Source organism: Balaenoptera ricei, chromosome 11 (assembly GCF_028023285.1).
Source record: "Balaenoptera ricei isolate mBalRic1 chromosome 11, mBalRic1.hap2, whole genome shotgun sequence".
Classification (NCBI taxonomy): domain Eukaryota; kingdom Metazoa; phylum Chordata; class Mammalia; order Artiodactyla; family Balaenopteridae; genus Balaenoptera; species Balaenoptera ricei.
Genome location: NC_082649.1, coordinates 12,385,478 through 12,413,444, shown reverse-complemented (window position 1 = coordinate 12,413,444; position 27,967 = coordinate 12,385,478). Strand labels below are relative to the sequence as shown.

The 27,967-nt window shown below is 43.7% G+C and overlaps 2 protein-coding genes across 5 annotated transcripts in view; one reads left to right on the top strand and one right to left on the bottom strand.

The window, feature by feature from the left end:
• DTNBP1 (dystrobrevin binding protein 1) overlaps positions 1-27,037 on the top strand; it is a 118,809-nt gene extending 91,772 nt beyond the window's left edge. The window contains exons 8-10 of the mRNA XM_059937977.1: positions 16,150-16,305; positions 23,279-23,422; positions 24,728-27,037. Coding sequence (XP_059793960.1) covers positions 16,150-16,305; positions 23,279-23,422; positions 24,728-24,945 — 518 coding nt within the window. The 3' untranslated portion in view covers positions 24,946-27,037. The remainder of the gene's footprint in view (positions 1-16,149; positions 16,306-23,278; positions 23,423-24,727) is intronic.
• JARID2 (jumonji and AT-rich interaction domain containing 2) overlaps positions 25,743-27,967 on the bottom strand; it is a 243,689-nt gene continuing 241,464 nt past the window's right edge. For all 4 annotated transcript variants that reach the window (XM_059937972.1, XM_059937975.1, XM_059937976.1 and 1 more), the window contains one exon: positions 25,743-27,697. In XM_059937972.1, coding sequence (XP_059793955.1) covers positions 27,539-27,697 — 159 coding nt within the window. In that variant the 3' untranslated portion in view covers positions 25,743-27,538. The remainder of the gene's footprint in view (positions 27,698-27,967) is intronic.

Sequence of the window (27,967 nt, the reverse complement as noted above, 5' to 3'; positions counted from 1 at the left end):
TTTAATGCTTTACAGGTTTCTTGGCCAATTTTTCCGTAGTCCTTGGGCAATGGCATTTTTGTATTAAAGTGAGTCTTGTTAAGCTCAGTTGTTTTTGAATGTGTACTACACTGATTTTATGGACCAATTTGACATCATTGTCCACTGCCAGCCCCTGAAAGCCAGTTGTAGCCACTTCCTGCTCCCACTGTTAGCCGTGGTGATGACACGTGTTTGTTCTCAGCGCATACGATGGGATGCCAGTGTTTCCCTTCAGCTGCGCTGCTGTTTCCTGAGCTGCTGTGTCTGTCTGTCCTCTGCATGACTGCATCTTGAGCACCTGGCCTGCCGTGACTGCCTTCTGCACCTCTGCAGTCAAGCAGCCAGTGGGAAGCCTGCTACCACCCACCGGTGCGTGGTGCCCCTGCTCCTGGAAGTGTGGTATCGACTGTGCAGCCTCCATGCCAGCGTGGTTACCAGGTCATGCACCGGACTCTCGCTGAGCACGTGACAGGCGCTGAGGCTGCCAGGTTGAAAGTGTAGGGGAGGAAAACCCTCTCCTCCACCTCTTAGGTTTAGTGCAGATGCCCTGAACATTAAATTGACAAAAGACAGATTTTTTATTTGATGGCAATATTTTAATTTTTGTGTACACATGGAGGCCTTCATAGAAAAGAAGTGAAGACCCAGAGCAGCCGTTAGACCCGGGGGTTTATATAGCATTTTAACAAAGGGTGATAAGTTGTGAAGATATAACTAGACAAGGAGGGAGAGTTCAGGCTTCTAGGGGTGGTAGACTGTGGGAAGGTGAGTGTATGGGGACCTAATGGGAGAAGGGGGTCATTGAGTGAGGTTTGTTACACGGACTCAGGCTGCTGCCTTCTCTGTTGATGCATCATCTCCTCTGCCTGGTAGGGGAGAGGGAGACATCTTTACAAACGTAAATTTATATTTCCTTTACAAAGGGAAATTTATACCCTGCTTTCAGACAGAGAGGGGAAGGCCAAAGAGCTTTTCCCATTTCTGCTGTTTCTGTATCGCCTTTAGCTCAAAATAATCCTCAGACCAAAGTGGCATATTTTGGGGTGGCATATCCTGATCCCTTTAAAAGACATCATGTCTGCCCTCGAGGAACCTAGTGTCTGGTGGAGGAACAGAGGGTAAGCATGTGGCAGCAGTGACACTTACCTGTTACAGTGGGAGGGTGGAGGAAAGAGAGCCTAAGACTCCCTGCATTTGTCAGAGGGGGGAGCAGTTGAGCTGAGACCCGGAGGATGAGCAGAGGTTGGCCGAGTGCAGGCCTCTGAGCCAAGGGCAGTGCAGTCACAGTCAAGGGCAGGGGAGAGCGCGTGGCTTATTTGGAGCCCTAAGATGTTGGCTTTAAGTCTTGTGTAACTGGGAAAGCGGTTTCTCAGCGATACCTCCTGAATAGTGGTCTAGTTTCCAGGCTGTTCTTGCAGAAGTCCTCCCTGCCCATAACGTAGTTAAAGAGCCAGGAGAAAACAGGAAGAGCAGAGGGTAAAATCATCTCTGAACACCATTTTGAATCAGGAATAGTGCGTCTTTGACATTTCATACTTGTCTTTTTCACTTTCTGGTCCCTCTTTCTGCTGGGCCTTAATTACCCTCACGGCCAGAAGTCCCTACTGAGGCCTCCACCACAGCTGCCCTCTCCCCCTTTCTTCAAAATCGTCTACCTTTCTACCCATTTCTCCCCATATCTAGCATCTATATCTATTTTGAATGTTGCAGTTTTCTAAAAGCTCCCAAATAGAGTAGTCTCAATTTGCTTAAAAGAGAAATGTAAAATATGTAAATCTCTAATGGTGAAATTTCAGGAAGTAGTTCAAAGGGAAGTGAGGAATTCGGTCTACTCCACAGGCTGCCCCGTGTGTTGATGTGTTGCTCTCCCACTGGTCCCTTCTTCATGCAACTTCTTCCTCTGCCTCTGGACTCAGGGATCTCCTCAGGGACCATCTCCTGCCATCCCTGCTGGCTAGTACCGCCAGCCTGTCTGGGAAGGCACAGAATCCATGTCTCATCCCCACCCTGTTAGCTGGCAGTGAGGGACTTATGGTAGGAGGAGGGAGGGCACCAAGGCAGCCATTCATAGTACTCATTTATTCATAAGTCACTCATTCATAAGCTTCCAACAGCTTGTAATTGAAAGTGATAAATCCCCATTTCTAAAATATTTTCTGGAAGTAATGTGGTGTGATCGGCTTTCAAGCATGTTGACATTTGACTGTCACTGAACCTTCTAGAAGCAGAATGTTTCCAACCTGTGGCATGAGGACATTTATAACGAGAGGCTCTTGCATCCAAAAGCATGTTGAGCTTTGGGTACTGTGTGATAAATATAGTTGAAATATATGCAGTATTCTGTTGCAAATGTGTGTAAATGTTGTGCAGAATAAAATTCAAAGTCATTTTTAAAAGTGCTACGGAATTCATAATAGATTTCTGTTGTCATGTATTTTCTCAATAAATTGTCAATAGGAGTACACCCACTCTTAAACCTGAAAAGGTTTGAAACCATCGTTCTAGATTGCAATTTTTGGACTACTTAATTTGAAATCAAGGCAGCATAAGTGAAAACATTTCCGAAGGTAATTGTTTTGAATATTATTGAGTGTTCTTCAGTGATATTTAAAGTCTAAAGCAATCTAACATCTGAATTATTCTATCAGCATAGAGAATCATTATGCTAATGTGTGATCTTAAGCTGAACATGATTTTGATCTCACAGCATCCCGCTGGTGGAGTGTGGGGAACTGCCTGTGTAACCAGTGGGTTCTGTCCCCCGTGGACAGGACAGTTCCTGGGGGGACTTGGGATTGGCCCACAGGAGCTGGCTCCAGGCGGTGTGACTTGCGCAGTCGTGGGGCAGAGCCGGGCCCAAAAACTTCCTCTCTTAGCTTTGTTCCCTGAGCTTTAAAGGCCTTTGGATTCTACCGTGTCCTATTAAAATGCAGATGTCCCTTCAGGGAGATACTAAACCTAAAAACACAGCATCTTGGCTCTGAATTGCTGGAAGGATCTTGTCCTCTAAAAACTTTTCACAGAGCCTAGTCAACAGCTAGCTGAGTATAAAGGCTGGTGGGAAAGATAACACAAGCTAACGGGGGCAGGAAAACTAGCTCCAGGAGAGGAGGCCAGGTAGCCACGGAGACCCCGGGGAGCAGGGGGGCGCCGCCCGGGGACCGCCACATCCTCCTCTCTTGGTGCCCACGCCGGCTTCGTCTTGTGGATTTCCAGATTCAGATCCCCCTTAAAAAGAAGAAAATCATTTGTTCAGATAGCAATGCTCAAATTGTAGACCTGCAGATGGCATTCCTTTGACACCTTCTTTGGGGTCAAACATAAAATAGAAAGTGGTGGTATCTCTGATTGCATTTTATTTTTGATGTGACTCATGAGAAAGCAACCAAAGCTTAAGTTTATTTCCCCATACTGATAGTGAGACTCATCTCAGGGGGCAGCTGTCAGAATTGGCTCACATTTGTCAAATTGTTGCTTGTTCCTGGATGAGTAAGATACAGAAATATAAATTTTATATAGTTAATGAAAATTTAAATTTAGTATCTATATCTGTAATGTTTTACTAATGATTTAAAAAAACCGTAGGCTTCAACACCAGGCCCAATCACCACCAACAAGTTTGGTTTTGTTTTCATCAACATTGTCTCATTTTCAGATGTACTGAGATCTTATTGTCTTCTTTCTCTTTTTGCCCCCTCCTCCAAATTTCCTTAGACAGGCATTTGAGTTTAGTTTTTGGAGATTTCTCAATTTTTTCTTATAATATAGCAGCCAGTCTACATCACTGTTACCATAGATATGAGAACTGTTACTTGAGAAAATTCCAGTGACACGACTTTTGTACTGAAATTCAAATGTTACGAGCAAGGGAGTGATTTTGGTTTTTGTGTCCTTAAGTTTTCTGTTTGCAAAAAAGTCATTCCTTCCTTACAAGTGTTAGAAGTGGGAAGAACTTGTTTTCTTTTGTTTTTAAAGTTTAGAATTTCTGAATAGAAAATATTGATGTGAAACCTAGGTGTGATCTATCTTAATCCATGAACAGATTATGTTTAACAGCTGTGAATCCATAGCACGTTAAGGTATTCTCAAATTTTTAATTATGTGATTACTTCTGTTGCATAATGAGCATACCAGGTTTTCAAGGTTGAGAAGTTTGTTAGTTTAAACGTTTTATTTGCCATTTAAACCATTGTTATTTGCTGTTTAGTCTGTTCAAGATTACCAATTTTCAAAGCAGTAGAATGTATTATAAAATTTTTTAATAATTCAGAAAGGTCTTTAAAATCTCTTAATGTCTTAGGTTATCATTAACTACTTATATCAGTGAAGCTCAAAAATGTTGATTAATGGAAATTTCTGATTGTAAAAGTTCCAGGTAACACTAGATTTTACTGTAGTATTGCTATAAAGTAGTATATTTTAAATCATGAACAAATAAGCTATAAGGAGTTAATAGGCATGTAGTAAATATGCTTATTAAATGTATTGAATAAATTAAATTTGTGAATGATATTACATAAGAATAAGTGAATAAAGAAGTACATTCATACACTGAACATTTTAAAAGAAGGAATTTTTTATTTTTATAACCACCCAAAACAATAAAGTATTAGTTGGATATGTCAAAACACATATTTATTATGATTATTGGGGAATGAAAATATATTTTGTGTGTTTATAGAATCTTATGCTTATTTGAATTTTTAATTGTAAAGCTATCTAACATTACAAAAAGTTTATACCATTGAGGGCCAACAACCATCCACAATCTCACTGTATTAACGAAACTAATTTTTCAGGAGTGCTTTACCAGCCCTTTTTCATGTGATAAGTTACACATATTTGTCTTTTTATTCTTCTTTTACTTAATATCTTACGTCTTCACCATGTTTGTTGTTGGCTGCATGATGGCTCATCAAGTGGCCGAGTCATTTAATACAGAAATGAGCTTCTTTAGGTAGGCAGTAGCTCTTTTATTCTTTTGGATTATGTCCTTAGCGTGTATCTTCAGATGCGGTATCACTAGGTGAAAGTATGTTAGAGATTTTTTAAATCAGATTGCTTTCTAAGAGTCTTTTTAACAATTTATGCAAACCTAGTAATGAAAGTATCTCACCTCACTCTTGTTAGCATTGTTTTTATATTGGCCAATATGTAACTGGACAAAAATGGTACTTCATTTTTAATAACATATAGGGCTGAACAATTTTTGGTTTCTGTGAACTGTCTGTTTTTTTTCTATTGAAAAGATTTTATTGGGGTCTGGATTTTTTTTTCTTTTTCTTTTTTTTTTTTTACTGTGGTAAAAATAATGATCTTTTGCTACTTGTGGCAATTGTTTTTCCTCAATCTGTTGTTTCCCTTTTTATTGTATTTTTTTTTAATATCCAAGAGTGTTTACTGTTCATGTTACACAGTATCTGTTGATCCTTGATAATTTCTTCTATAGTGTGTAAGATCCCTTATTAGTAACTTTAAAGGTTTAATTTGGTTTTCTTTTTCTTTTTCCATATATCATTTTTGGTTTTCAGTTATTTAATTTATCCTGTATGCCTCTAAATTGATTTTATAAATGGCCAACTAGTTTTCACAATGCCACTTATTACAAATTTCTTTACTTTCTCCTTTGCTTCTGATATATCCTTTATTATATTTGTTTAGCATATGGTCACATCTCTTTTGGGGATTTTCCACTTAAATGATCCACCCATCTCTTTTTGTTTTACATAATGTTGGTGGGGTTTTTTAATTAGTTATTTATTTATCTTGTCTGCGCCAGATCTTCGTTGCTGTGTGCGGGTTCTTCAGTTGCAGCATGCAGAATCTTTTTTTTTTTTTTAGTTGTGGCATGTGGAATCTTTAGTTGCGGCATGCATAATCTTTAGTTGCAGCATGCAGCCTCTTAGTTGCGGCATGTGTGTGAGATCTAGTCCCTGACCAGGGATCGAACCCAGGCCCCCTGCATTAGGAGTGCGGAGGCTTAGCTACTGGACCACCAGGGAAGTCACTCCATAATGTTTAGATTGTTGTTTTGTGAAGTGTTTTAATATCTGGTGGGGCTAGGCTTCTCCTCACCTCTCACCACCTTTTAAAAAAATACATGATGAAGCTTTGATTTCAGAATTACTACGAAAAATCCATTAGATAGCTTTTGATTCTTTTCCATACCCATGACTTTGAAAACTTGAAATAATTTCAGTTTCTCCATTAGATTTTGATATTTAACAATTTCATTTCCTGTGTTAATTTCTATAACATGTATAATTTTAAAATCAGATTATTCATTTCATTGATGCTTCAAAATGTGTTAGCATGTATTTGGGCATGATAGTTAGTACAGGGGAGGAAAAAATGTTTTCCTCGATCCTCTTATGGTCCTTGGCTGGGTCTGAAAATTAAAATGACAGAGATTAACAGGAGAAAAGTGTACAGATTTATTTAATGTTAAATTTTACGTTAACATGGGGGCCTTCATAAGGAAATGAAGACCCAAAGAAAGAGTTAAACTTGAGTGTTTTAAGCCAGGTTTGAGGAAGAGTGGATGTTCGTGGAGAAATGTCATTAGGACAAAGGCTCTGAGGTAAGTGTAGTGAACTGGAGGAGACTTAGCCAGGCCAGCGTGTTGCACTCTTCTCTGTGTCCTTCCGTCTTGTTGATAAGGGTGCTCCTCTCTTCTGGGTACAGGGAGGGTACCTCCCACATGAGGGTCTTAGGACCTGCTCCAGGGGAGAAGAGCAAGGGGGAGGTCAGAGTGAGCTTCCTGTTTCTGCCATTTTCTCAAACTCCTTCAGCTGAAAATATCAATATGCCAAGTCCAAAACCCCATCACCAGTCACATATTGTTACATCTCTTCTGCCTCCGTTGGCATACCTTCTTTGCCATATCTAACTCTGGGTATATGTATTTTTTTCTTCTCTTAATTTTTATTTGACAGAGTTTGTGTATTAGTTTTAAATACAAATGTAATTTTATATTGATTACATTAATGTAAACCCCTCCACGTTGTCTCTGCAAATGGCGAGGATGAGGACCTGCTCCTTGGTTGGATCGGGGTTCAGGACAAGGAACAGATGGTCACAACATTTTTGTTTCCTGCTGTATGAAGCCCCCAGGCCGTGAGCCAGGGACTGGTAAGGGATTCCACAGAAGGGGATCCAGCGCTTTTCTCATCCTGAAGGTGCTCATCTCTTATCAGTAAAGATGACTGTAAGTCCTGCTTGTTTATCATTATATGTTTTGGCTGCTGCTGGAGTTTCCTTTTTAGATGATTTTGCAAATATTCTAAAGAGAGTTTAGGAGAGGATGTTTCTGTCATTTCCATGAATTGTGCCAGCTTCCCCATCTTATATTTATTCTTTTCCATTATATAAATATTTGTACAGAGTAAAAATCGGAATGAAGTGGACGCGCAGAAACAGTTCATTACGAGCTGTGGTTCCCAGAGGCTGGTCCTCGGACAGGCAGCATCACATCTCCTTGGAGCTGGTTAGAAACGTAAATTCTCTGACCCACCGATGACTGGATTGGTAACTCTGGGCGTGGGGCCCAGTGGTCCAGCAACCTCTGTGTCACCAGCCCTCGGATTGATTTTGATGACACTAAGGGCCTGCTATCTCCATAACCCCTTTGAATGAACTCTGCAGAGCTGATTTTCATACTTAGACACAAGCAGCTGCTTTATACTTCTTTTTCTAGAGTGTTTAATGTACTAACAAGAACAACAACAACAAAAAACTTTGGAGTTTGGAAGGATTCCTGTAGCAATCTAAACCTTTCCCATTTTCCCCCCACATTTTGTTGTTAAGTAGGTCAGTACTCTAAGTAAAATTAAGGAAAATGTCAGGACTTTAAAATTCTAGGAAATTGGGCTAAATATTCATAACACAGAGCTTCTAGCCTGGAGTTTATTAAATCTTACAAGAAAAAATTGGAAACCATCCAAAGAATGGGATAACATGGCAAACGCTTGATATCTAACAGCAATTTCACATACTGTTTCTGTAAAAAGTATCCTTTGTAACACATCACGGACTAGCCCTTTCCAGTGGAGTTGAACCACCCCTTTAAACTGACGTCTTACCCATCGAGTTCTTTGTCGACCCCGGCAGGAAGTACAGCCGTCGTGACGCTACCTAGACTCACTTCAGGCCAGGGGCCCTCCAGTCCGGCCCCCGCCATGACGTTGGAACAGGTTCATAACTCGTGAAGCCTCTGGCCACAGTTTGAGTGCACTTCTCACTTACCCATTAATCTTAAGCTTTTTGTTCTCATCATTCTTTAAGCAGTAAAATGACCAGGAAGATAAATGCAAATGTACCTTCAGGGTTTTGTTAATAGTTGAATCTGATTTTCTTGAAAAGTTACTGTCAAATTCAAAAGGTCCTAAATCCTTTATTGCTAATCTGATTTTCATATAATCTTACCAAAAAAAAAAAAAAAAAAAAGACAGGATTCAGGAGACCTCTTCCTGCGCCAGTCAAAAGGAAGTAAAAATAGAATTATATCATTTAAGAGCTGGACGTGACTTTCTTATGGATATCATCCAAACACCACCCCACCCCCCCCACCCCGCTTTCTAACTGATGGGAAATTGGAGGCCTGGCGGGGTGAACGGTGTGGCTCAGAGACCAGCAGCCACATCAGGGGCTTCTAAGCTGCCTTGCTCCTCTCGCAAAAGATAAGGTACAGTTGAGCATTTCTGTCTTACTGCTTTGGGCAAACCTTGTACATGTCGTGTTTCTGCAGTGTCTATTTTGCTAATACTCTAGATAGTGGTCATTTCCTTCAGGGTAATTGATAGAAATTTTTTAAGTGTTCCAGAAGTTTAGATACTAGAATAGTGTTTGTTTCCTGTGACATGGGTTTAGGAAACAGCTGTTCCAGTAGCTGCTCTAAATGACTGAACTTTGTGGAGTCTCCTTAGGAGTTGCCATGAGTTGTTGTCTAAAGGAGTTATTTACTCTGTCTGCCTGCAAAACCTGCCATTATCCTAAACTACTACACTTTAGGTAAGAAGTATCCTTTATTAGTTGCATGTAGAAGCAATAAGTACCTTTTGGCTTTTGATAAATGTGTGTGTGTGCACGCGTCCGTGTGTGTTGGAGGGAGGCTGAAGAGAAGATCTGTAAAGAGTCATTTAACTTTCTTTTAAAACATGTGTTGACTTTAACATGCACAGAATTTTTTTTTCCAAAGACCAATTCTAAGGAATTAAGGAAAGGGCTCTATAATACTTTCAAATACTCATAGAAATAATGTATGGTATAAAATAATTGTAAACCTGTCTTGGAAAGTAATTGTTGATGAAGGCTAGATAGAAAACTTTTAAAAACTGTAGAAACGTAGGGCACAGAAGTTGGTATTTTAAATGAATGTTTAAAACCTACAATTCTAGGACAGTATTAATTAAAGATCTTTTTTGTCCTCCCTGAAACAATCTGTATACATTTTTTAAGGCGGGGCAGGAGGTTGGGGAGACTTTAAAAATGGTTGAGTGTGCCTTATTTTGAAAACTAATTTGAGATAGAGATAAAAGGTAACTGTTAAATGGTAAAAATACAGAGTAGGTGGGTTTTAAAAATGGAAGGAAATCTTGTATATTTTGTCACTAACAAGTCCTCCGTTCTTATATAGAATTTTTCTAAAATTAAATATATTTTGCTATTTAAATAATAGCAATTATTGGAAATATTTAAGAGGAAGTTGAAACTTGTTTCTAACAGACACATACTCTGGGGAAAAGGAGGAGGGAAGGAAACAGATTCTCCATCATAGTTATTAAGTAGGTCTCACCAAATGCTGGTGAGGAAGGATGTGGAAGAATGAGGTCCCCCATACACTGGTGACAGGGGCCACTCCGGAAAAGAGTTTGGCAGTTCCTTTCAAAACCAAAAAATGCACTTACCATATGACCCAGCAATTGCATTCTTGGGCATTTATCTCAGAGAAATGACTTATTTTCATCCAGAAGCTGGTACACAAACGTTCATAGCAACTTTACTCATAGTATCCAAAAGTTGGAAGCGACCCAGGTGTCCTTCGGTGGGTGACTAGTCAAACTAATTAGTGGTCCCTTCACACCGTGGGCACAACTCAGCAACAAAAAGAAACAAATTATCAATATGAGCAACTGCTAAGATGAACCTCAAGAATATGCCAAGTGAAAAAAGCCAATCTCAGAAGGATATATATATACACCACATGATTTCATTTAGGTAGCATTTGTGTAATAACAGGATCACAGATTTGGACTAGGGAGGGGTAAGGGTGGAGGAAGGGGGAGGGTATGGTTACCAGAGGGCAACCGGAGGAGCCTTGTGGTAACGGTAATGTTGAACATCCTGATTGCGGTTGTTACACAAGCCTGCGTGTGTGATGAGCCTGGAGAGAGCTCCCCCGTCCTGTACACTCACACACATACACACACACACACACACACACACACACACACACACACACACACACGTGTGCATGCATGACTGGGGAAATCTGAATTAGCTCTGTGGAGTGTACCGCTGTCTGTTTTTTTGGTTTTGATATTGTACCGTAACTGGATAGGATGTTAGCACTGGGGAGACTCGGGATGGGTGTGTGGGACCGCTCTGTTCATTTCTTGACAACACCCTATGAACCTGTAACTATTTCAGAGTAAAAAGTTAAAAAAGCAGCAACTCTTCCAGTGGTACAAAAAGAGGAAAAAGAAAGACTGACTATTGCAGTTTCATATGGTTCAAGGAGAAGAGAACGTGCAGCAGACGCTGGTGCGCATGCATCAGAATGTGAGTGGCGCTCCTCCGCTTAGGGTGATTTCAGAGGGATTCTCACGTTACTATTTGTGCTTTTTCATGATTAAAATTTTCTCTACAGTGTACATGCATTGTTCATGCATCAAAAAAAAATTTTTTTTAAATAAATGGCAAATAATTAGAAGCATAAAAAAAATAGTGGGTCCTATTTTTAAAATTCTGTCATACTGACAGAATTTAGTGTAGTAATTTAGTGATCATGTAGTTTGACAGCCTGTTGGCAGTTAAATTTTTGTCAAAAAACAGTTTAGGAAGATACGTGTTTACCTACTTGTATTTAGAAATTTGTTTAGGAATTTACAGAGATTTCACATTTCTTCCTTGATCATATCATATGCATTTTAGTATCACAGAATTTGTATTCTCGATATAAAAACATCTGAATTGTAAATATTTAAGTGATAGATTTAAAATCTATTCTTAGTCTTGCTTATTTATCTTGAATGAAAAATGTTCTCAATCTTTAATATTATGTAGAGATTACCAGAATTTTTCATAACTCATATTTAATTAAATTTTATTGTTTTCTCTTCTAACATTTTTGGATTAAAGAGACTCTCAGTAACTCTTTTAACGGAGAGGTTTGTCCTGGTTTTCCTCAAATCATCCGTTTCTTTCTTCCCAGCAGCTCCAGGCTTTTTCAGTCATTAACACCTCACTGTCTTTTCTTATTTATCAGCTCTGTTAAAAGGGCTTAGTTGTGGAATAAGTTGAAACTGTTCCTGAAATGAGCCTGATGGATTTTTTTTTTTATATCTCATATATATACCCTTATGCCCCATTAAAACATATAATTGAGAATTGATTATAACATCTTCACTGGTAATGGAATTTTTGGTTGTTGTTTTGAGAAATTATCCAACTGAAATTGATAGTGGAGGCTAGAGTGGAAGTTGCAGTCAGATGAAACTTGAGCAATGACTGGAGTTGAAATAAAGGAGACACGGACCTGGGTTGATAATGGAATTAAATGATTACTCCTGACTTCTGGTAGAAAAACTACAGCATCTTTTATCTAATTTTTTGGTGTGTTTATTTTTTTTTCTCTTTAATCTTAAGGCTATTTGTTGAAGTTCTTTAAAATCTTTGTATTTGTCTGGCTTTCCCTGGTATAATAAATGACATCTTCGATGGGAATAGTGGGTCATTTTTCCTTATAGAAAATGTTCTCTAATTTCTATTTTTCCACAGTCGTTCTCCCAGAGTCAGATGCTCTTAAACTTCTAGATTTGAAATATTCCCTCAGTGTCCTTCCATCATTTCTCCACTCCCAAATGTAGTTGTTTCTTGGCAAAAGCTGAACCAATGATTCCAGAACAAACAGCACAGTCAGAACATCCTTGCTCAGGCACGTAGCTGAGGGTGAATCTTCTTAGCTGCTGAGCAGGACAGTTATTTTTAATAACTGCCATGTGCTTTTTTCATCATTGTCCTGAGTGTACAGCTGGTATAGAGTTAATGTACTTAGTTCTGTGATTCTAGCTTAGAGGTCAGCCCTGAGATATAAGAGGGGCTCTGAAATAAAGTGGGAAATGACAAAAGGCGTTTGGAAATGTTTCAAATAACTAGTGTGTAACATGTCTTAAAACTTAAAACAGTGATTATTTTCCTTTAAGTCATTTTAAGTTCCCTAACCCAACCATGTCCCACCTTTTGTGAGGGCTGGAACATGATTACATTTCATTCCAATGTAAAAAACCTAAGACAAAAACTATAGAACTTATAATTCAGAAACACGAGAGAATTGAACTTTTGAAGCAAAAGTCTTGAGAAGAGTGAAAGCTTTCAAGTTACATAACTATATATCTCTATATCTATATAAAATCTTAGTTCAGTTAAAACAAGATATTCTTTAATGAAAACCCCTTTGATAATTTCTGCATTGATCTTTGTTTCTGAGCTTCCTATTTTGGCTTTTTTTTTTTTTTTTTTTTTTAAAGAGTAATTGAACTTCGTTTGAAGTGTTTGAAGCACACTTAATCTATTCTAGGGCTGACTTATTCTAATGCACCTGGCAGTCATGAAGCATTTGAGCAGATAGGTTGATGGCTGAAGTGAAATAAGTGAAAAGACATCCTATTGAATTCCCTTTCTCCCTCTTACAAGTACACGCTCCATTCCTTGCACGTTTGTTAAGGGCACTGATAGGTGACTCAGTCTGAAGTGTCTGAGTGGGGCTGAAAGAGTTGGGGTGATTCTCAGTGTCGTGCTCATCCTGGTTCATGGTAATATTTCGTATCATTTCCTTTTCCTAATAATAATGCTGGTAATATTAGCTGTCAGCTATTGGCAATACTGTGTGCCTGGTGATTCACGTGTTAACCTGATTTAATCCTGCCAACACCCGTATGAAATAAGTTCATCTCTCTTGTACAGAGAAGGAAGTTGAGACCCAGAGAGGTTCAATTAGTTGTAGCTGGTAATAGATATCCTTGCTTGGGTTTCTTGGGAAGCAGAGCCTGAGATGAGGATTTTCCTGCAGGTAGTTTGTGTGAGAGGTGATCCCGGGAAGCAGGGGTGAGGGGGCAAGAAGGAAACGTCGATAAAGGGATGCATCGTTAATGTCACTGCTGCGGTTCCACCAGGGCCTCTGACAGTTGTTCAGAATGCCTCCTAGAACTGTCCATCCAAAGGATGGGAGACTGGGCATTGATACACTGGATTCTGTCACCCACTGGTTGAGAGCTGCCTTAATTCCCCAGAACTTCTGGGCTAAGCTGACTTGTAGGTTCCCTGGGATTCAGAGGATACTCTGACCCCCCCAAAAAAATAAGAGATGCACCTTGAATTGGGACCATCTGTATGTGGGCATAGAGATGAGCTCACACAGAGCTGCCTTTCAGAAATCAGAGGTGGGCTAAAGGGAGGTGGGATGACGTGCCAGAAGCATCTAAAGGCATAAAGGGGATAGGACCAAGCCCAGACTGCTTCCAAAACCTGTGCTCTTTCCAAACCATCTCCCTGTAAACAGAGATAGGAGATGGGGGGCTGCAAGTCAGGGTGACATGAAAACTCAGAGAATGCACATAGTGATTATCATAGTGTGAGAAGACTGCACATCATCACCATTGTACACGTGATACACATCGTCAGGATGATTTACTTTCCTGTCTGTGTTGCTTTGGTTAATATTAGCATTCCTTGCATATATGAAGATTAGGATACAAGAAGAATATCCAGAATATTCTAAATATTGAAGGCTATAACTGATTTGGGATTAAAAATATACTCCATTGTCAAGTTTTTAAGATCTACACATACAGGATCATGTTGTACCCGGGAGCTGTGACACGAGGTGTTGAGTATTTGTGGAGGGAATGACTAAGGTCGATCATGTGGGACCTCCAAGACTATTGTTCACTGTAAATTCTGGGGTTTTTTTTTTTTTTTTTTGGTTAAAAATCACTTGGTAACACCATGAAGACTTTCTTCTTAAGATTTTTTATTTAATTTTTAATAGATGACGTATAGCATTGTGTAAATTTAAGGTGTACAACATGTTGACCACTGTGGAGTCGCTCACACCTCCATCATGTCACATAATTACCATTTCTTTCTTGTGGTGGGAACACGTAAGATCTAGTCTCATAGAAACTTGGAAGAATATGATACGATGTTGTTGACTGTAATCACAGTGCTGTGCGTTCAACCGCCAGGACGTACTCCTACCTGCAAGTCTGCACCTTGGACCAGCATCTCCCCAGCTCCCACACCCGCTCTCCCCCTGGTAACCACCGCTCCCACACCTGTTCCCACACCTGCTCTCCCCCTGGTAACCACCACTCTGCTGCTTCTATGATGAGTTCAACTTTTTTTAGGTTCCACGTATAAGTGAGATCATACAGTATATGTCTTTGTCTGACTTCTCTCACTTAGTATAATGTCCTCAAGGCACACCTGTGCTGTCTCTCACAGCAGGATTTCCTTCTTTCTCATGGCTGGATAATATTCTTTTGTGTATACGTACCACATCTGCTTTATCCATTCAGATATTGACAGACACTTAAACTGTTTCCATATGTTGGCTATTGTGAACGATGCTGCAGTGAGCGTGGGAGTGCAGATCTCTCTTTGATTTCCTTTAGATATATATCCAGAAGCGGAATTAATGGATCATATGTTAGTTCTATTTTTAATTTTTTGAGGAACCTTCATACTGTTTTCCATGGCAGCTGCACCAGTTTACAGTCCCACCAACAGTGCACAAGGGCTCCCTTTCCTCCACATCCTCACCAACACTTGTTATCTCTTGGCTTTTTGATGATGGCTGTTCTAACCTGTGATGGGGTTCTCTGCTCAGGGTCTCACAGGCTGGAATCAGGGGTTGACCAGGCTGCAAGGAATCTGTTTCCAAGCTCGTTCAGGTTGGTGGAGGAGTCCTGGCTCCCTGCAGTGGTAGGACTGAGGTCTCCGTTTTCAGGCTTAGCAGTCGGCCTGGGGTGGCTCTCAGCTCCTGGACACACCTTCAGTCCTTGTGTTAGGCCCCTCTGTCTTCAAAGCCAGCGAGGGAGGGGGCATGACCCTCATGTCAGACCCCTTCTGTGCTCACATCCCTTCTCCTGGAAAAGTCCAGGCCCACCCAGACGACCTCTCTCTCATAAAGTCAGCTGGCCACAGAGCATACCCTAATCACGAGTCCTGGGGTCCTGCGGGCTGTGCATCCGGGGGCAGAGTTCCTGGGGGCTGTCTTCGAATCCTGCCCACCGCATCCTGTGAAGAACAAAGGACTGGAGAGTTAGAAGCAGATTCAGAACCAACCCTTGGCCTGTGTACAGGATGAAAAGTGGTTGCATCATCTGTGTTCCCCATGCAGCCTGGGGAAGGGTGAGCCGCCAGCAGGTCGTATGGGAAGGTAAATTCAGGCTTCTTGTTGGCGGTGAGGCTCGGGCTCATCGTATTATATATAGTTCTTCCTGGCGTGACTGACGCAGCCCTCGCTGGAATATAAAGTTCTTACGTTTCACGTCAGTACTGGGGTAATATTTCTATCCCAAATGTTCAGACAGTATGAGGCTCAGCAAGGTTAACCGACTCAGCCAAGTGGCTGGTTCACGGACAGCAAAGCCACGACCAGGTGTTCTTCTCACAGACTCCAGTGGCCACGTGCTGGCTCTGCAACCAGCGTTTACTGAGTGCCTCCTGCGGCCGGGCTGGGTGAGGTTAAGGTGGACGGTGGGTCATGGTCCTCCAGGAGCCCCAGCTCTCCACCTGTTGTGCTGCAGTCAGGGGGCCAGATGTGAGCCTGTGAGTCGGTATTTATACCCATTCCGGTCTCAGTCCTTTTCCAAACCCCGCCTGACCCCAATTATTCTGTGTCCTTAGCTGAACTCGATGCGGAGCACGCCCAGAAGGTCCTGGACATGGAGCAAACCCAGCAAATGAAGCTGAGGGAGCGGCAGAAGTTTTTTGAGGAAGCCTTCCAGCAGGACATGGAGCAGTACCTCTCCACGGGCTGCCTGCAGACAGCAGAGAGGCGAGGCAAGTCAGGGGGCGGGCCCCGCGCTGCGTGTGGCTAGGGTGCCGGCTCCAGGGCGGGGCTGGGACAGAGGCTCAAAGGGGATGCGTCCCGCCGTCTTGGTCTTGCTGTTGCTGTTGCCTCCTCTTACAGTTCTAGGCTTTTGTTGAAGATATTTAGAAAACGTGGAATGCATTTTTTTTTTAAACATTAAAAAGACAAAACAAACATTAGCCATAATTCTGTAGCACAGGATCCCTAATCCCTATTACTATTTTAGGGTGATTCTCTCTTGTGCGTGCCTATTTATATAGACTGTACATATATCTGGCTTTCTATCTAACTTTCCTTCATAGTGTATGGGGATCTTTCCCCTACATTATTAAAACTCCTTTGAAAGGGTATGGTTTAAAACCGGCATCTTCATGGTCAGGACATATCCTAGCAGTTTCCTAGTTGGACACTTAAGATTCTTTGCCTCTGTAAGTCGTGCTGTGATGTACATCTAGATGCATCTTATTGTTCCCAAGAACACGCTGAGGGGCACAGGAGTTGGATTCCAGGCCCCTTCACCAGCCTTTCCTTCCCAGGACCTGGTGCCTGTGGAGGAGTGGTCTGGGCGGGCAGCTGATGTTTTCTCTCTGGCCAGCGCAGGAGCAGTGGGCAGCGTGTACAAGCGTCCTGGGCTTCCCCGCTTACCTGCCCTCCCTCCTCCTGGAAGCCCCTGCTCCTCCCAAACCTCTGCTCATTCTTCCTCTTTTGCCTGGCCCTGGCCTTTCCTCTCCATACCCTGCCCCTCATGGAAGCCCCCCTCCCCCAGTTTATCTGTTACCCTCCCTCTGTTCCTTCCTTCTCTATGTGCTCCCCAAGGAGAGGTTAAAGAAATCAAAGAACGAGGAAGGAAAAGAATGTAGAGAAAACAGACTAATAGGTGTGACTTAGAAAGACTGAAGGATGCGTTACGTTGACAGTGCTTCTTAAACTGAGGTGGATGGTACAGATTTGAAGTTCAGCTGCTTCATCTCCAGTCAGCTCGCCCTCTGTGTGTGCCACTGATGGAGAGTCTGTCTTCATCTGGGAGAGTCAGAGTGCATGTTCCCTCAGAGTACATTCACTATTCAGTTTCTTTAGTGTTTGGCGCTGGTTATGAAGAGAGCCATCCCTGTTCACTCCAGGGATCTGTGTCATGTTGTGGGCAGCAGCTGAGAAGGACATCATCACCCTAGTCTGCTTGGGCTGCTACAACAAAACAACACAGACTGGTAGCTTATACACAACAGGGCTGGAGGCTGGAAGTCTGTGGTCAAGGTGCTGGCTGATTTGGTTCCCAGTGAGAGGTCTGCAGCTTGTCCTCACTTGGCAGGGAGAGCTCCATCTCTGGTGCCTCTTCCTAGGAGGGCACTAACCCCATCCTCAGGGCCCCACCCTCATGACCTCTAGAATAATCACCTCCCAAAGGCCCACCTCCAGAAACCATCATATTGGGGGTTAGGGCTTCACCTTAGGAATTTGGGCGGGTGGGGGGGCACCCAAACATTTAGTCCATAACACACACACCCCAGCAAATCTGCCCCACAGATTTGAGCACAGTGAGACGTTATGCCAAGACGGCATGGGGAGGTGGGAGTGAAGAAAAGAGCAGTAGAGACTCTAATGCTTGTTCAGTTTAGTTCAGCAGACATTTCCTGCGCACCTGCTAAGTGCTCAGCAGAGGCAAAGAGAATATGAAGGTGCCTCTTAGGAGATCCCATCCTCAGGGGATGAGGACACAGCAGAGGCTGCAGCTTCAGAAGTCCCTCTTCGTTGGCCGTGAGCCTGCTGAGACAGGGATGGGCTGTTACTGCCGGGTCCTTGTGGCCAGCACAGCCCAGTGCTGGGCAAAGAGAAGGAAGGGCTCGGTCAAGACGTGTTGAACAGATAGCAATTAAGTATTAAGGAATTGAATTTTCATGGTTTCAAGCACCTAAAAAAATGTCCTTCAAGTTTCAAAAAAGTGTTGGGCTCTTTTTTTTTTTTAACGTAAAAAAGAGAGTCACACATACATTGCCAATATGTGTGGTTTTGAAAGCACTGAGGAAGAGAATTGGAGGCCTTGGGCTTTTCAGCTTCCTGCTTCAGCTGGAGCAGAAAAGATGTTCACAAATATCAAACAGGCTTCTCCACACAAGGCTGTCCAGGGCCATGCCTTAGACTTCCCAGCCTGGGAGTCACACATCCCTTTCTTACAGCATATTCATCTCCAAGGATGAACATGCTTTCATTTAGAAAAATCAGTCAAAATAAGAATCTCTACAGTGAACATGGTATTTTACACTCATTCCACTAAATCAGAAATAGCAGTCTGAATTTTTCTCACTTTCCAAAGCATCATTTTTTAGTTAAGACAAAGGCATGGAAAGTTTTATCCAGAAAATGACCTAAGGGTGAAGGGCTATCTGGGCCCGCTGGGATTGTGGTGAGGCTGGGAACCACAAAGTGGGGAGCCTCACGCGCGTGAAGGGGAGTGAGGGCAGTGCCCACCATGCTGAGGAGCAATGGGAACCTGGGGCCCAGCAGCTCCACGTGCCCTTAGGACGTGGTGAGGTGTTTTGTGAGACCCTGATGCAGGTTTTCTCTTCCACCTGACAAGACTCCCAGTTTCTCAGAAAAGCATCTCCTGCTTTCACTTTGTTGCTAAGCACCTGGCTATCCTGACAGTGTGTAGTTAGTTGTGACTACATCACCTTTGAAGATGTCCTGTCTGTACCTGTGTGTTCCCACTGTTAGACCTTGGGTTCCTGGCATCTCTGCTGGGCTGGTAGTTCAGTCAAATCTTGTGTAGCCAGGGGCGCCCCCTGTGCCCTCAGACACTCTGACTCAGCCCCTGGGTGTCCCAGTGCCTGGGGAGGGCAGGAGGATGTTTGGGCTAGTGCTAAACCCAGTAGGTCTGGGGTAGGGCCCAAGAATGTGCATTTCCCACAACTTCCCCAGGGATGCTGAGGCTGCTGGTCTGGGGTCCACATCTTGAGAACCGCTTCTTTAGGGTACATAACTAGGACACAGTCATAGGACGACAGGCGTATCTAATTGTACTGGATTCTGTCACAAATACCCACACCAGTTTACAATCTCCCAGAAGCTGTATGTGCGTGCTCCACTCCCTCCACAGCTTTGTCAACACTTGGTAGTGTCAGATAGTTAAAATTTTTCACCAATTTATATGTATGAAATGATACTTTATTTTGGCTTTAATCTGCAGTTCCTTGATTGTCCATTTTTCTACTGGTTGGTTGTCTTCCTTTAGAGTCTTACACTCATGGTATCAGCCTTTTCTGATGATGTCTGGTGCAGATACCTTCTCTCAATCTGTGGCTTCTCTATTCTAGTGTGGCCTTTGCTAAATGTGTTTATTTTTAAGCTTTGCCCACTTTATTTTCTTGCTTATGGTTTGTACTTGTGTCTTGTTTAGGCAGTCCTTCCCTCCAAGTTATAAGGATACTCTGCTGTGTTTTATTCTAAAAGTTTCTATGTTTTCCATTTTATATTTGGCCCCTAAATCCACCACCATTTGGTTTTTGTGTGCATCGTGAGGTAAGGATCTGACTTTAATTCTTCACAGCAGTAACTGTCTATCTCAGCACCAGCATTCTCTCCACCGCTCACATGGTCTTCTGTGAGTTTCAGTACAACTGAGTCTTTTCTAGGCTTTCTTTTCTGTTCCAGTCTTCTGTTTGTCTGGCCTTGAGCCAAACCTTACTATCTTAATTTTAATTCTTCATTAAGTAGTGGTTCTCAACCAGGGGCAACTTTGTCCCTTCGGGGACCCATGGCAACGTCTGGAGAGTTCTCTTCGTTGTGATTGAGGTGGGGGGTCTGTAAGTGTCCATTTCAAAAGGCTTGTAAATTGGCTTGCTCAGATGTTTCCTGTTACTACTCAATTTTGGATTGCTTAATTATCAAAGAGGTACATTAGATCCTCATTTCCCCCATGATTATGGACTTGTTACCATTTTCCTTGTGATTCTTCCATATTTTGCTTTATAAAAATAACCACAAAATATATAGTCACATAGAAATTCTGAATTACCTTCCTGGTGAATGGAACCATTAAAAAAATCACTAAGCAGGGGCTTCCCTGGTGGTGCAGTGGTTAAGAATCTGCCTGCCAATGCAGGGGACATGGCTTTGAGCCCTGGTCCGGGAAGATCCCACATGCTGCAGAGCAACTAAGCCCGTGCGCCACAACTGCTGAGCCTGTGCTCTAGAGCCCGCGAGCCACAACTACTGAGCCCGCGTGCCTAGAGCCTGTGCTCTGCAACAAGAGAAGCCACCGCAATGAGAAGCCTGCACACGGCAACAAAGAGTAGCCCCCACTCACTGCAACTAGAGAAAGCCTGCGCATGGCAACGAAGACCCAATGCAGCCAAAAATAAATAAAATTTAAGTAAATAAATTTTAAAAAAAAGAAAGGAACAAACTACTGATACATGCTGTAGTGTGGATAAACCTCCAAAGGAAAAAAAAATCACTAAGTGCTGTGTTTTACCCCAATAATGCTTTTGTTTCCCCTTCAAGTCTATTTTTTTTATATTTATATAGCCATGTCAGCTTTCTTCAAGTTAATTAGTTGTTTGCCCACTTCCCATTTTTCCTTAAATTTTTTTTAATGTTTCTGTTCTTATATTTTAGGAGTGTCTCTTACCAACAGAATAACTAGATTTTATCACTTACAGGAAACATTTTCAGGAAAATAGAAAGAAGCAAATACGATGGTAGTAATGAAGCCAGGCAGCCAGTGATCACAGCAAATGTAAACGAACCAGATCTGACACATAACAGATTATAAAAGTGGCTTTGTTACCACCTTATTCGGTGCTTTCTGTTTTCCTGCAAGTGCCCCCTACGCTTTTAGTCCAATTATTTTCCCCCCTCTTTAAGAGAATGGCACAGACAGAAAAAAAGGGAGACTCTGCTGAAGTCAAAGCCAGGCCGAAATGCCACCAAGGACTCCACAGTCACAAAGAAAACCCGCGTGCTCCCCACCTTCTCCCCCACAGAAGAGCAACCCCCAGAGGCACAAGCTTGACCCCTGTGCACTCAGGTCCCCCTGACGGGTCAGCCTTGCAGGAGCCCCAGGGCAACACCGCCCCGGTGTCCCCTGTGAAGTGGCCGTGATTCCTGCGCGGCCAAGGGCGACACTGATGGCACATGTCACCCGGCTCCCCTGCCTTGGATGTTGCCACCTCGAGTGGGATGTCTCAACTGTAACAAGCTTTACCTGCTTTAGTGCTAAGCCTTCATGATTTCTTGTGCCCAGAGACAATCAGATTCCCACCTTCCTGCCAGACAAACAGGGATCTGGCTCTCGTCAAGCCGCCTCTCCTGTCATTATCGTCCAGTCCTTCAATTCAGCTGGAGTAAATTCCCCAAATTTGATACTATTATGATTATTTTACTCCGAGTTTTATATATACTCACAGACTTACATGTCTCTTCCGTGCACTTCGGCCTCCCTACCGGGACCCATGCCCTCTTCCCTCCTCCTGTGGTCCGACCTTTGCTGAGAGCAGGCGTAGGGGGGAGTCATATCTCACACTTGATCTTAAGAGATGACATTTACCTCACCTCTTTGAATCTGTTATTCCACTGTCTTTCTGACTCCTGTTGCTGAGCTGTCGGTCTAAGTATTTCCTGATCTTTCCTAATCTGCGCTTTCTCTTTGATGTTCATCATTTCGCTGCAGTGGATTAGGTGAGGATTTCTTTCATCTGTCTTGCTTGGCATGTATTTTGTTCCTAAATCCTGGATGTCTGATCTTTCAGCAAATCTGGAAGGTAACCAGCCTCTTTGAATATTGCTGGTCCCTACTGTCTCCATTCTCATTTTGGGACTGTGAATATGTAAACTTTTGCATTTTCCATTTCTCTTAAGCTCTTTCATACTTCCCACTTATTTCTTTGCTGTGTAGTGGAGAATTTGTCTTCTCATTCACTAATTTTCTATTTGGCTGTCACCTCTTTAACTTGTGCCCGAAGTTTTAAATTTCAGTGATTTTTCCTAATTTGGAAGTTATTTGGCTTTTTTTCAAATGCCTGATCTGATTTTTGACACCTTGTTCATTGTTTGATTCAATCTCTTCTTTCTTTAAAATATTTAAAGCCACTTTGAACTCTCGGGAAAAGATGCTAACAGTCTTTGTTTCTGCTGACCCTCACTCATAGTGATACGTGTACTGTAAATTCCGGATTGGATTGGATTTTGTGTTGAGTTTATATTCCTGTGAGACCCTGGGTTAAGGATGTGTCGACATCCAGAAATTTCTATTTGCTTGTGACAGGCAGCATCATGCCTAGGATTATTTAAGTTACCTGGCTTGTAGTTTTCTGGACCACAGAGGCAGTTTAAATATGAACGCCAGACCCTGGAGGCCCCTCACTGTGCCCAGGCTCAGACTTCTAGTGCTATAGCGTCCTTCTGCTGGTGGGCTGATTTTTTTTCTAGTCTGTGCTTTCACTGCACGGAGCTCTTGGTTGCAACTCGCCAGCTTGTAGATGTCCAAACTTTGCTGTTAAGATGAAGACTAGAGAAATGTCACAAGGACAGGGAAGACCCCAAGTGGAATTGTAGTAAAGCTGGGGGCAACCACAGCCAGAGGTGTCTGGCAGGAATGTCAGCCTCTTTGAGTCAGTGCCCACCTCCGAGGCCAAGAATTGTCTGATGCAGAAAGGGTTACCTTCAGCACTTGCAAGCAAGAGGGCTGGGGGTGAAAAGGAAAACTGCTGTGGCAGGTTAAGAGGTAATAGTAACCAAGGTTAAGCTAGGATGGATTTAAAGTACCAAACGGGGACATGTCAGTAATACACTGCTCCAAAGTCTATTTTAAAAGTCTGGAGTAGCGGGAGATATTTTACACCTAGGAAACACAGTGTGCTTTTAGCGTAACACAGTGGAAGCTCACCTTTTAAAGTGTTATGAAATGACACAAGGTCTAAGCTCTCCCTGTGCTGGTCTCCCCAGAGCCCATGGGCAGCTTGTCATCCATGGAGGTGAATGTGGACGCGCTGGAGCAGATGGACCTGGTGGACATCTGCGACCAGGAGGCCCTGGACGTCTTCCTGAACTCCGGCGGCGAGGACGACACCGTGCTGCCCCCTGCCTCAGGTCGGGCGACACGCCTGCACACGCCGAGTCACACCTCGTTCCACGACTTCCCTCCACATGGAGAACCGCACAGGGCTGTTCGGTTGCACACGGCGTGCACAGCTCTTCTCATTCCACTAACCCGTTCCACACGCACTCTGGCCTCACAGAAGTGGACAAACGAAACACTGGCTGTTGTGGTCGTGAATTTCTCAAAGACTCTCAGTGCTTTACCCAGATACCTTCAGTGAACAGGGAGCTTTCTTGAATTGTGTTCTTTCTCCTCTGGCTCGGAAGTTAGAGTGGGGTTTTTCTGGTTAAGCACTAGAATTTTGGGGAGGTGGGAGCTCTCCGGTGTGGCTTCCCCCTCCCCCATTCGGCAGGTATTTTTTTGATCTCTGCTGTGGGCAAGGGCCAAGGTTTGTGTTTAGCACTCGGCTTGTATTTTAAAAATTAGTTGCAACCCTGTGGGCACGTTACCTCCATTTAATGCCTTCCCGAAATTTTCATGTTCATTCGGCACATATTTACTGAGGCTTTGGCCCTATAGCTGGACTCAATTTATTTTAAATTTCGGACCATTCCTTCTGGGTGGGTGGTCTTCGTAGACGTAATCACAGAGAACGAGTTTAAGTTTCTTCCACGTACAAAAGGGCGAAAGGCCAGCCCTTCAGCAGCACCTGCCCCTTAGCTGGTGGTCCCACTCCATGGGCTGCCGTCCTCACAATTCAGGACCGGGGCTTCCTGTCTACGCGTGTCCCTAAGGTCTCCACAAAGCAGCTCCGTCCGTCTCCCCTTCCCGGGAACTGCGTGAGCAGTGCTGCCCCAGGGAGGGAGGCCCTTGTCCCGCCAAGAAGGCCGGCCACTTCCCAGGGTCAGGAAGAGACTCGGCTTTGATTCCTTTAAGAGGATCCACAAGGGTTTTTCTTTTAACGTCCATTTCTTTGAATTATTTCAAAGGATATAAAGAGGTAAATCTAGATTATCAAAGTTACGAAGAGTGCTCCTCAAAGAAATGCAGTGTTCGCGGTTCGGCCTTGAGCACAGTGCTTTATTGGATAGTGGGAAGGGTTCGGGATCTTTCCATGTGTCACAGGTGCCAGAAGGGTCAGCTCGGGCCCTGGGCTGCCTCTGGCGTCACCTAGCTCAGCATTTTCTGGGGGCAGTTCCGGCACTGCCATGGGGCCTGGTTCTGCAGCCTGCACGTCACAGGAACAGAGAACTTACACCCGTTTTATGTTCTATGCGAGTTCAAATGATCATCTTCAGGGGCAGTTCTCAGATGCAGTACTTTTATGACAAGCTCGCTTCTGCTTTATTTTGCAGGACCTGAAGCAAGCCCCGGTCAGGATGCAGTTACTCTTCAGGTTCCAAATCCCTCCCGCTCCCGAGCCACACGGCCTTCCTCATCCTTAGCCTGCACCGACCCGGCTGCCCAGGACCCCAGCGAGGGTGGGGAGTCCCCCGTGGTCCAGTCTGACGAGGAGGGGGTGGAGGTGGACACCGCCCTTGCCACCTTACACACTGATGACAGTGACTCCTAAGCCCGGGTGCCCGTGCTCCGGCCACCTTCAGGGGACAACACAGCTGTGCCCAGAGGCCCGCGGTGAAGGCAGGTGGATTTAGGGAGGCTCTCGATTTTTACCCAGTTGCCAATAATGTGTGAGAAACTGACTGAAACAACAGCTACAATAAAGTTTGAGGACCGCAAACACAGCCGGCTTGTACAGAAGGGCTGCTAAATACACACGTTCTGCAGGCCTCAGAGTGCAGGCTGGGCCAGGAAATTAGGTGTCCATCCGGCTCGGCACTGAATGGCAAAGCCCTTTACAGGCAGGAAACTGTGCTTCCTCTCGGCTCTAACCAAGTTTGGGTTTTCTTCTGATCATTACAAACTTATGAAGTCCAACATGCACGGCCTACCTTAATAGAGCACACACCCGGGCCCAGAGGAAGAGAGAGAAACCGAAGCCAAGCCCACACACCAGCCCGCTCCTGACGGGACCCTGCTCCCCCAGGGACGTGTTTTCCCCTCTCCCCGCTCGCTCACAGCCCAGGGACGAGGGGCAGGCTGGCGCGAGGAGGGGCGGCTGCGGCCCTACACCCTCGTGGCCACGCTGCCTGCTGGTGTCCAGGGGCCCCGCGGAAAATGAGAGGCAAACGGCAACCGTTTGGGTTTTGTTCAGAGGGCATCCAGGCAACCGCCAGCGGAGGGGAAGTGAGATTAAAGATTAAAATTCGGCGTTCCCGCCACTCCCTGGCCAATGGGACAGACCCCCTCAGCCCATTTATCAGAAAACATCTCATTTCATTCACTCATCTTCCACAAGACAGACAAGTGTCCAAAAAACTTTGTTTTTATTATTAAACCTTGTAGTACAAACCTGAAAAGTAAACAAAAAACTGGCAATAAACAACATGAAGTCTTCCCTCCCGGGGGAGGGGTGCAGAGCAGCGCTAATAAATTAAACGTCAGACCGTAAGCCGTAGGCAGAAGTTCACTGTCCAAAAGAGGGCAAGAACACAGCAAGGCCATGAAAACCGGACAAGCACATTGGAAAACACGACTCTGCTCATGTCATTGTTAAATATTCCAACACAGTTCAGTCTTCTGCAAACGACAACCGACAAAGTGTCACAGGACGCTCCTGACAGCCCCACCGGCGAGCTCAGTGCAACACGGGCAGCTGCGGGATCAGTGAATCCAATTATGAAACAAAGAACAGCTTGTGAAAACAGTTTCCCTTTTTTATTCCACACATACTGTACACACAACCGGAGAAGGGCAACAGCTACTCCATTATTATTTTTTTTGTTGTTGTTCAGTGATGTAAGCAGCACTTATAAATGTTACAAGAAAAACCCTGTAAGCATCCAATCCAACCGATGAAGAAACTGAAGTGTAAGGCTTTTCTTCATCTCGTCTTCTCACCCCCTCCCCTCCCCCACCCAGAAAAAGGCTCAAGTATTTAAAACAATTTACAGGCGTATGTACAAAAGGGACGGGATTTTTTTTTTCTTTTTGTTACAACATGAAGAGAAAAAAATAGACCAGATGAGCGCAGATGCATTTTCACATTCAAAAAGAACGGCAGACCTCCTAGTGGCTCTAGATGTGATCACCAACAAAACGAGTTTAAAACGAAAGATTAATGCTGACCTGTGAAGGTGTAAAACAAGCTGTGAGATGAAGATGGAATGTTAGAAAGATTGCACATCCATGACAAAGAAGCACTTAACGGCTTCAATCACTTTTTTCCTTTTTTTTTTTTTTCTTAAGGATGCTATTGAAGGGTTTTTTGATAAAGTAGCCAACAGCACCAAAAAATAACAGAATGGATTTCCTAATGAAATCAGGCACAGGTTTCCCTCAACGTGACCCCCTCCAAGGCAGGCAGTCTTTTTCTTCTCTTTCCTTTTTTTCCTTAAACAGATGCATAGTGATGTGCTGGTAAAGAGAACCTAGTCACTCCGACTTCCTCATTTTGCCTATGGTTAGGAAACAACGTCCACCTTCAGCTGCCATAACCGCCCAAAGAAACACAATGGGGATTCTCCGGTTTTAACAATTACAAAACTCATCCTGCACATGACAGAAGAAAAGACAGCCAAAGTAAAGCCATTTCTTTCAAGTTTTGTGTGTGTGTGTGTGTGTGTGTGTCTCTCCTATCCCTTTTCCTCTCTAGAAAAAATCTGCTCACATTACTGACGGTTTTAAAATTTGTTCTCCAAACTTCACCCTCTTCAAAAATGGGTTAAAAAGCCTTTTTTCCCCCAACAATTACAAAAGAAAAAAAAAACAAAAAAACCAAAAAAACAAACAAAAGAAAACACAAACAAAAGTCAAACAAAAAGGCTTTTGTCAGCCACAAGGGGCAATACAAATTAATAGCCCCTCAAGGGTTTTAAAACAGTGAATATACGGCAGTTTCAAAAATCTGACTGCAGTATCTAGGTATTCTAAGTACAAAAAAAGTTCAACAGTTTAATGCTAAAACAAAATTAGTTCTCTAAAACCAGAAGAAAATCTTCTTCAGAGCTAGTGCAAAGACAGCTTGTATCCTACAGCCAGTACTCCAAACTAGAATATAATAATTACAGAAAAATATCTATCCCCGGCCCCCGGTGCTGGCGTCTTCACGAGGAGGCGGCGGCGAGCCGGGAGGGCGGCACGTCCACCGTCGCTCTCTTGCGGGGCCCTCTTTTTGGTGTGGGTTTACTGAGACAGTTTTCAATGCTGCCGTTTTTACCAGATACCTTGCCACAGATCTGATTGACCAGGCTGATAATTTGTTCCTGTTTCGGGTTGAAAGGAAGACACAGGATTAGCCAACGGAAGAGCGTCGCCAGGACCCCCCAGGGAGTCACCTTCATCAAACCACGTCAGAGCGGCACCGAGGGGGCGTGGGGGGGGGCTGGGTGGCCTTGGAAATCCGCCCCGAGGTTCCCAGGTGCAGCGGCCTGGGAGCTGGTTAGGACAACAACTTCCCGAGACCGAGGTCCCCTGGCCAGGCACCTAAACGAAACACTCCTCCTCGGGGAGAAACCTGCCTTTTCTCATCTGGA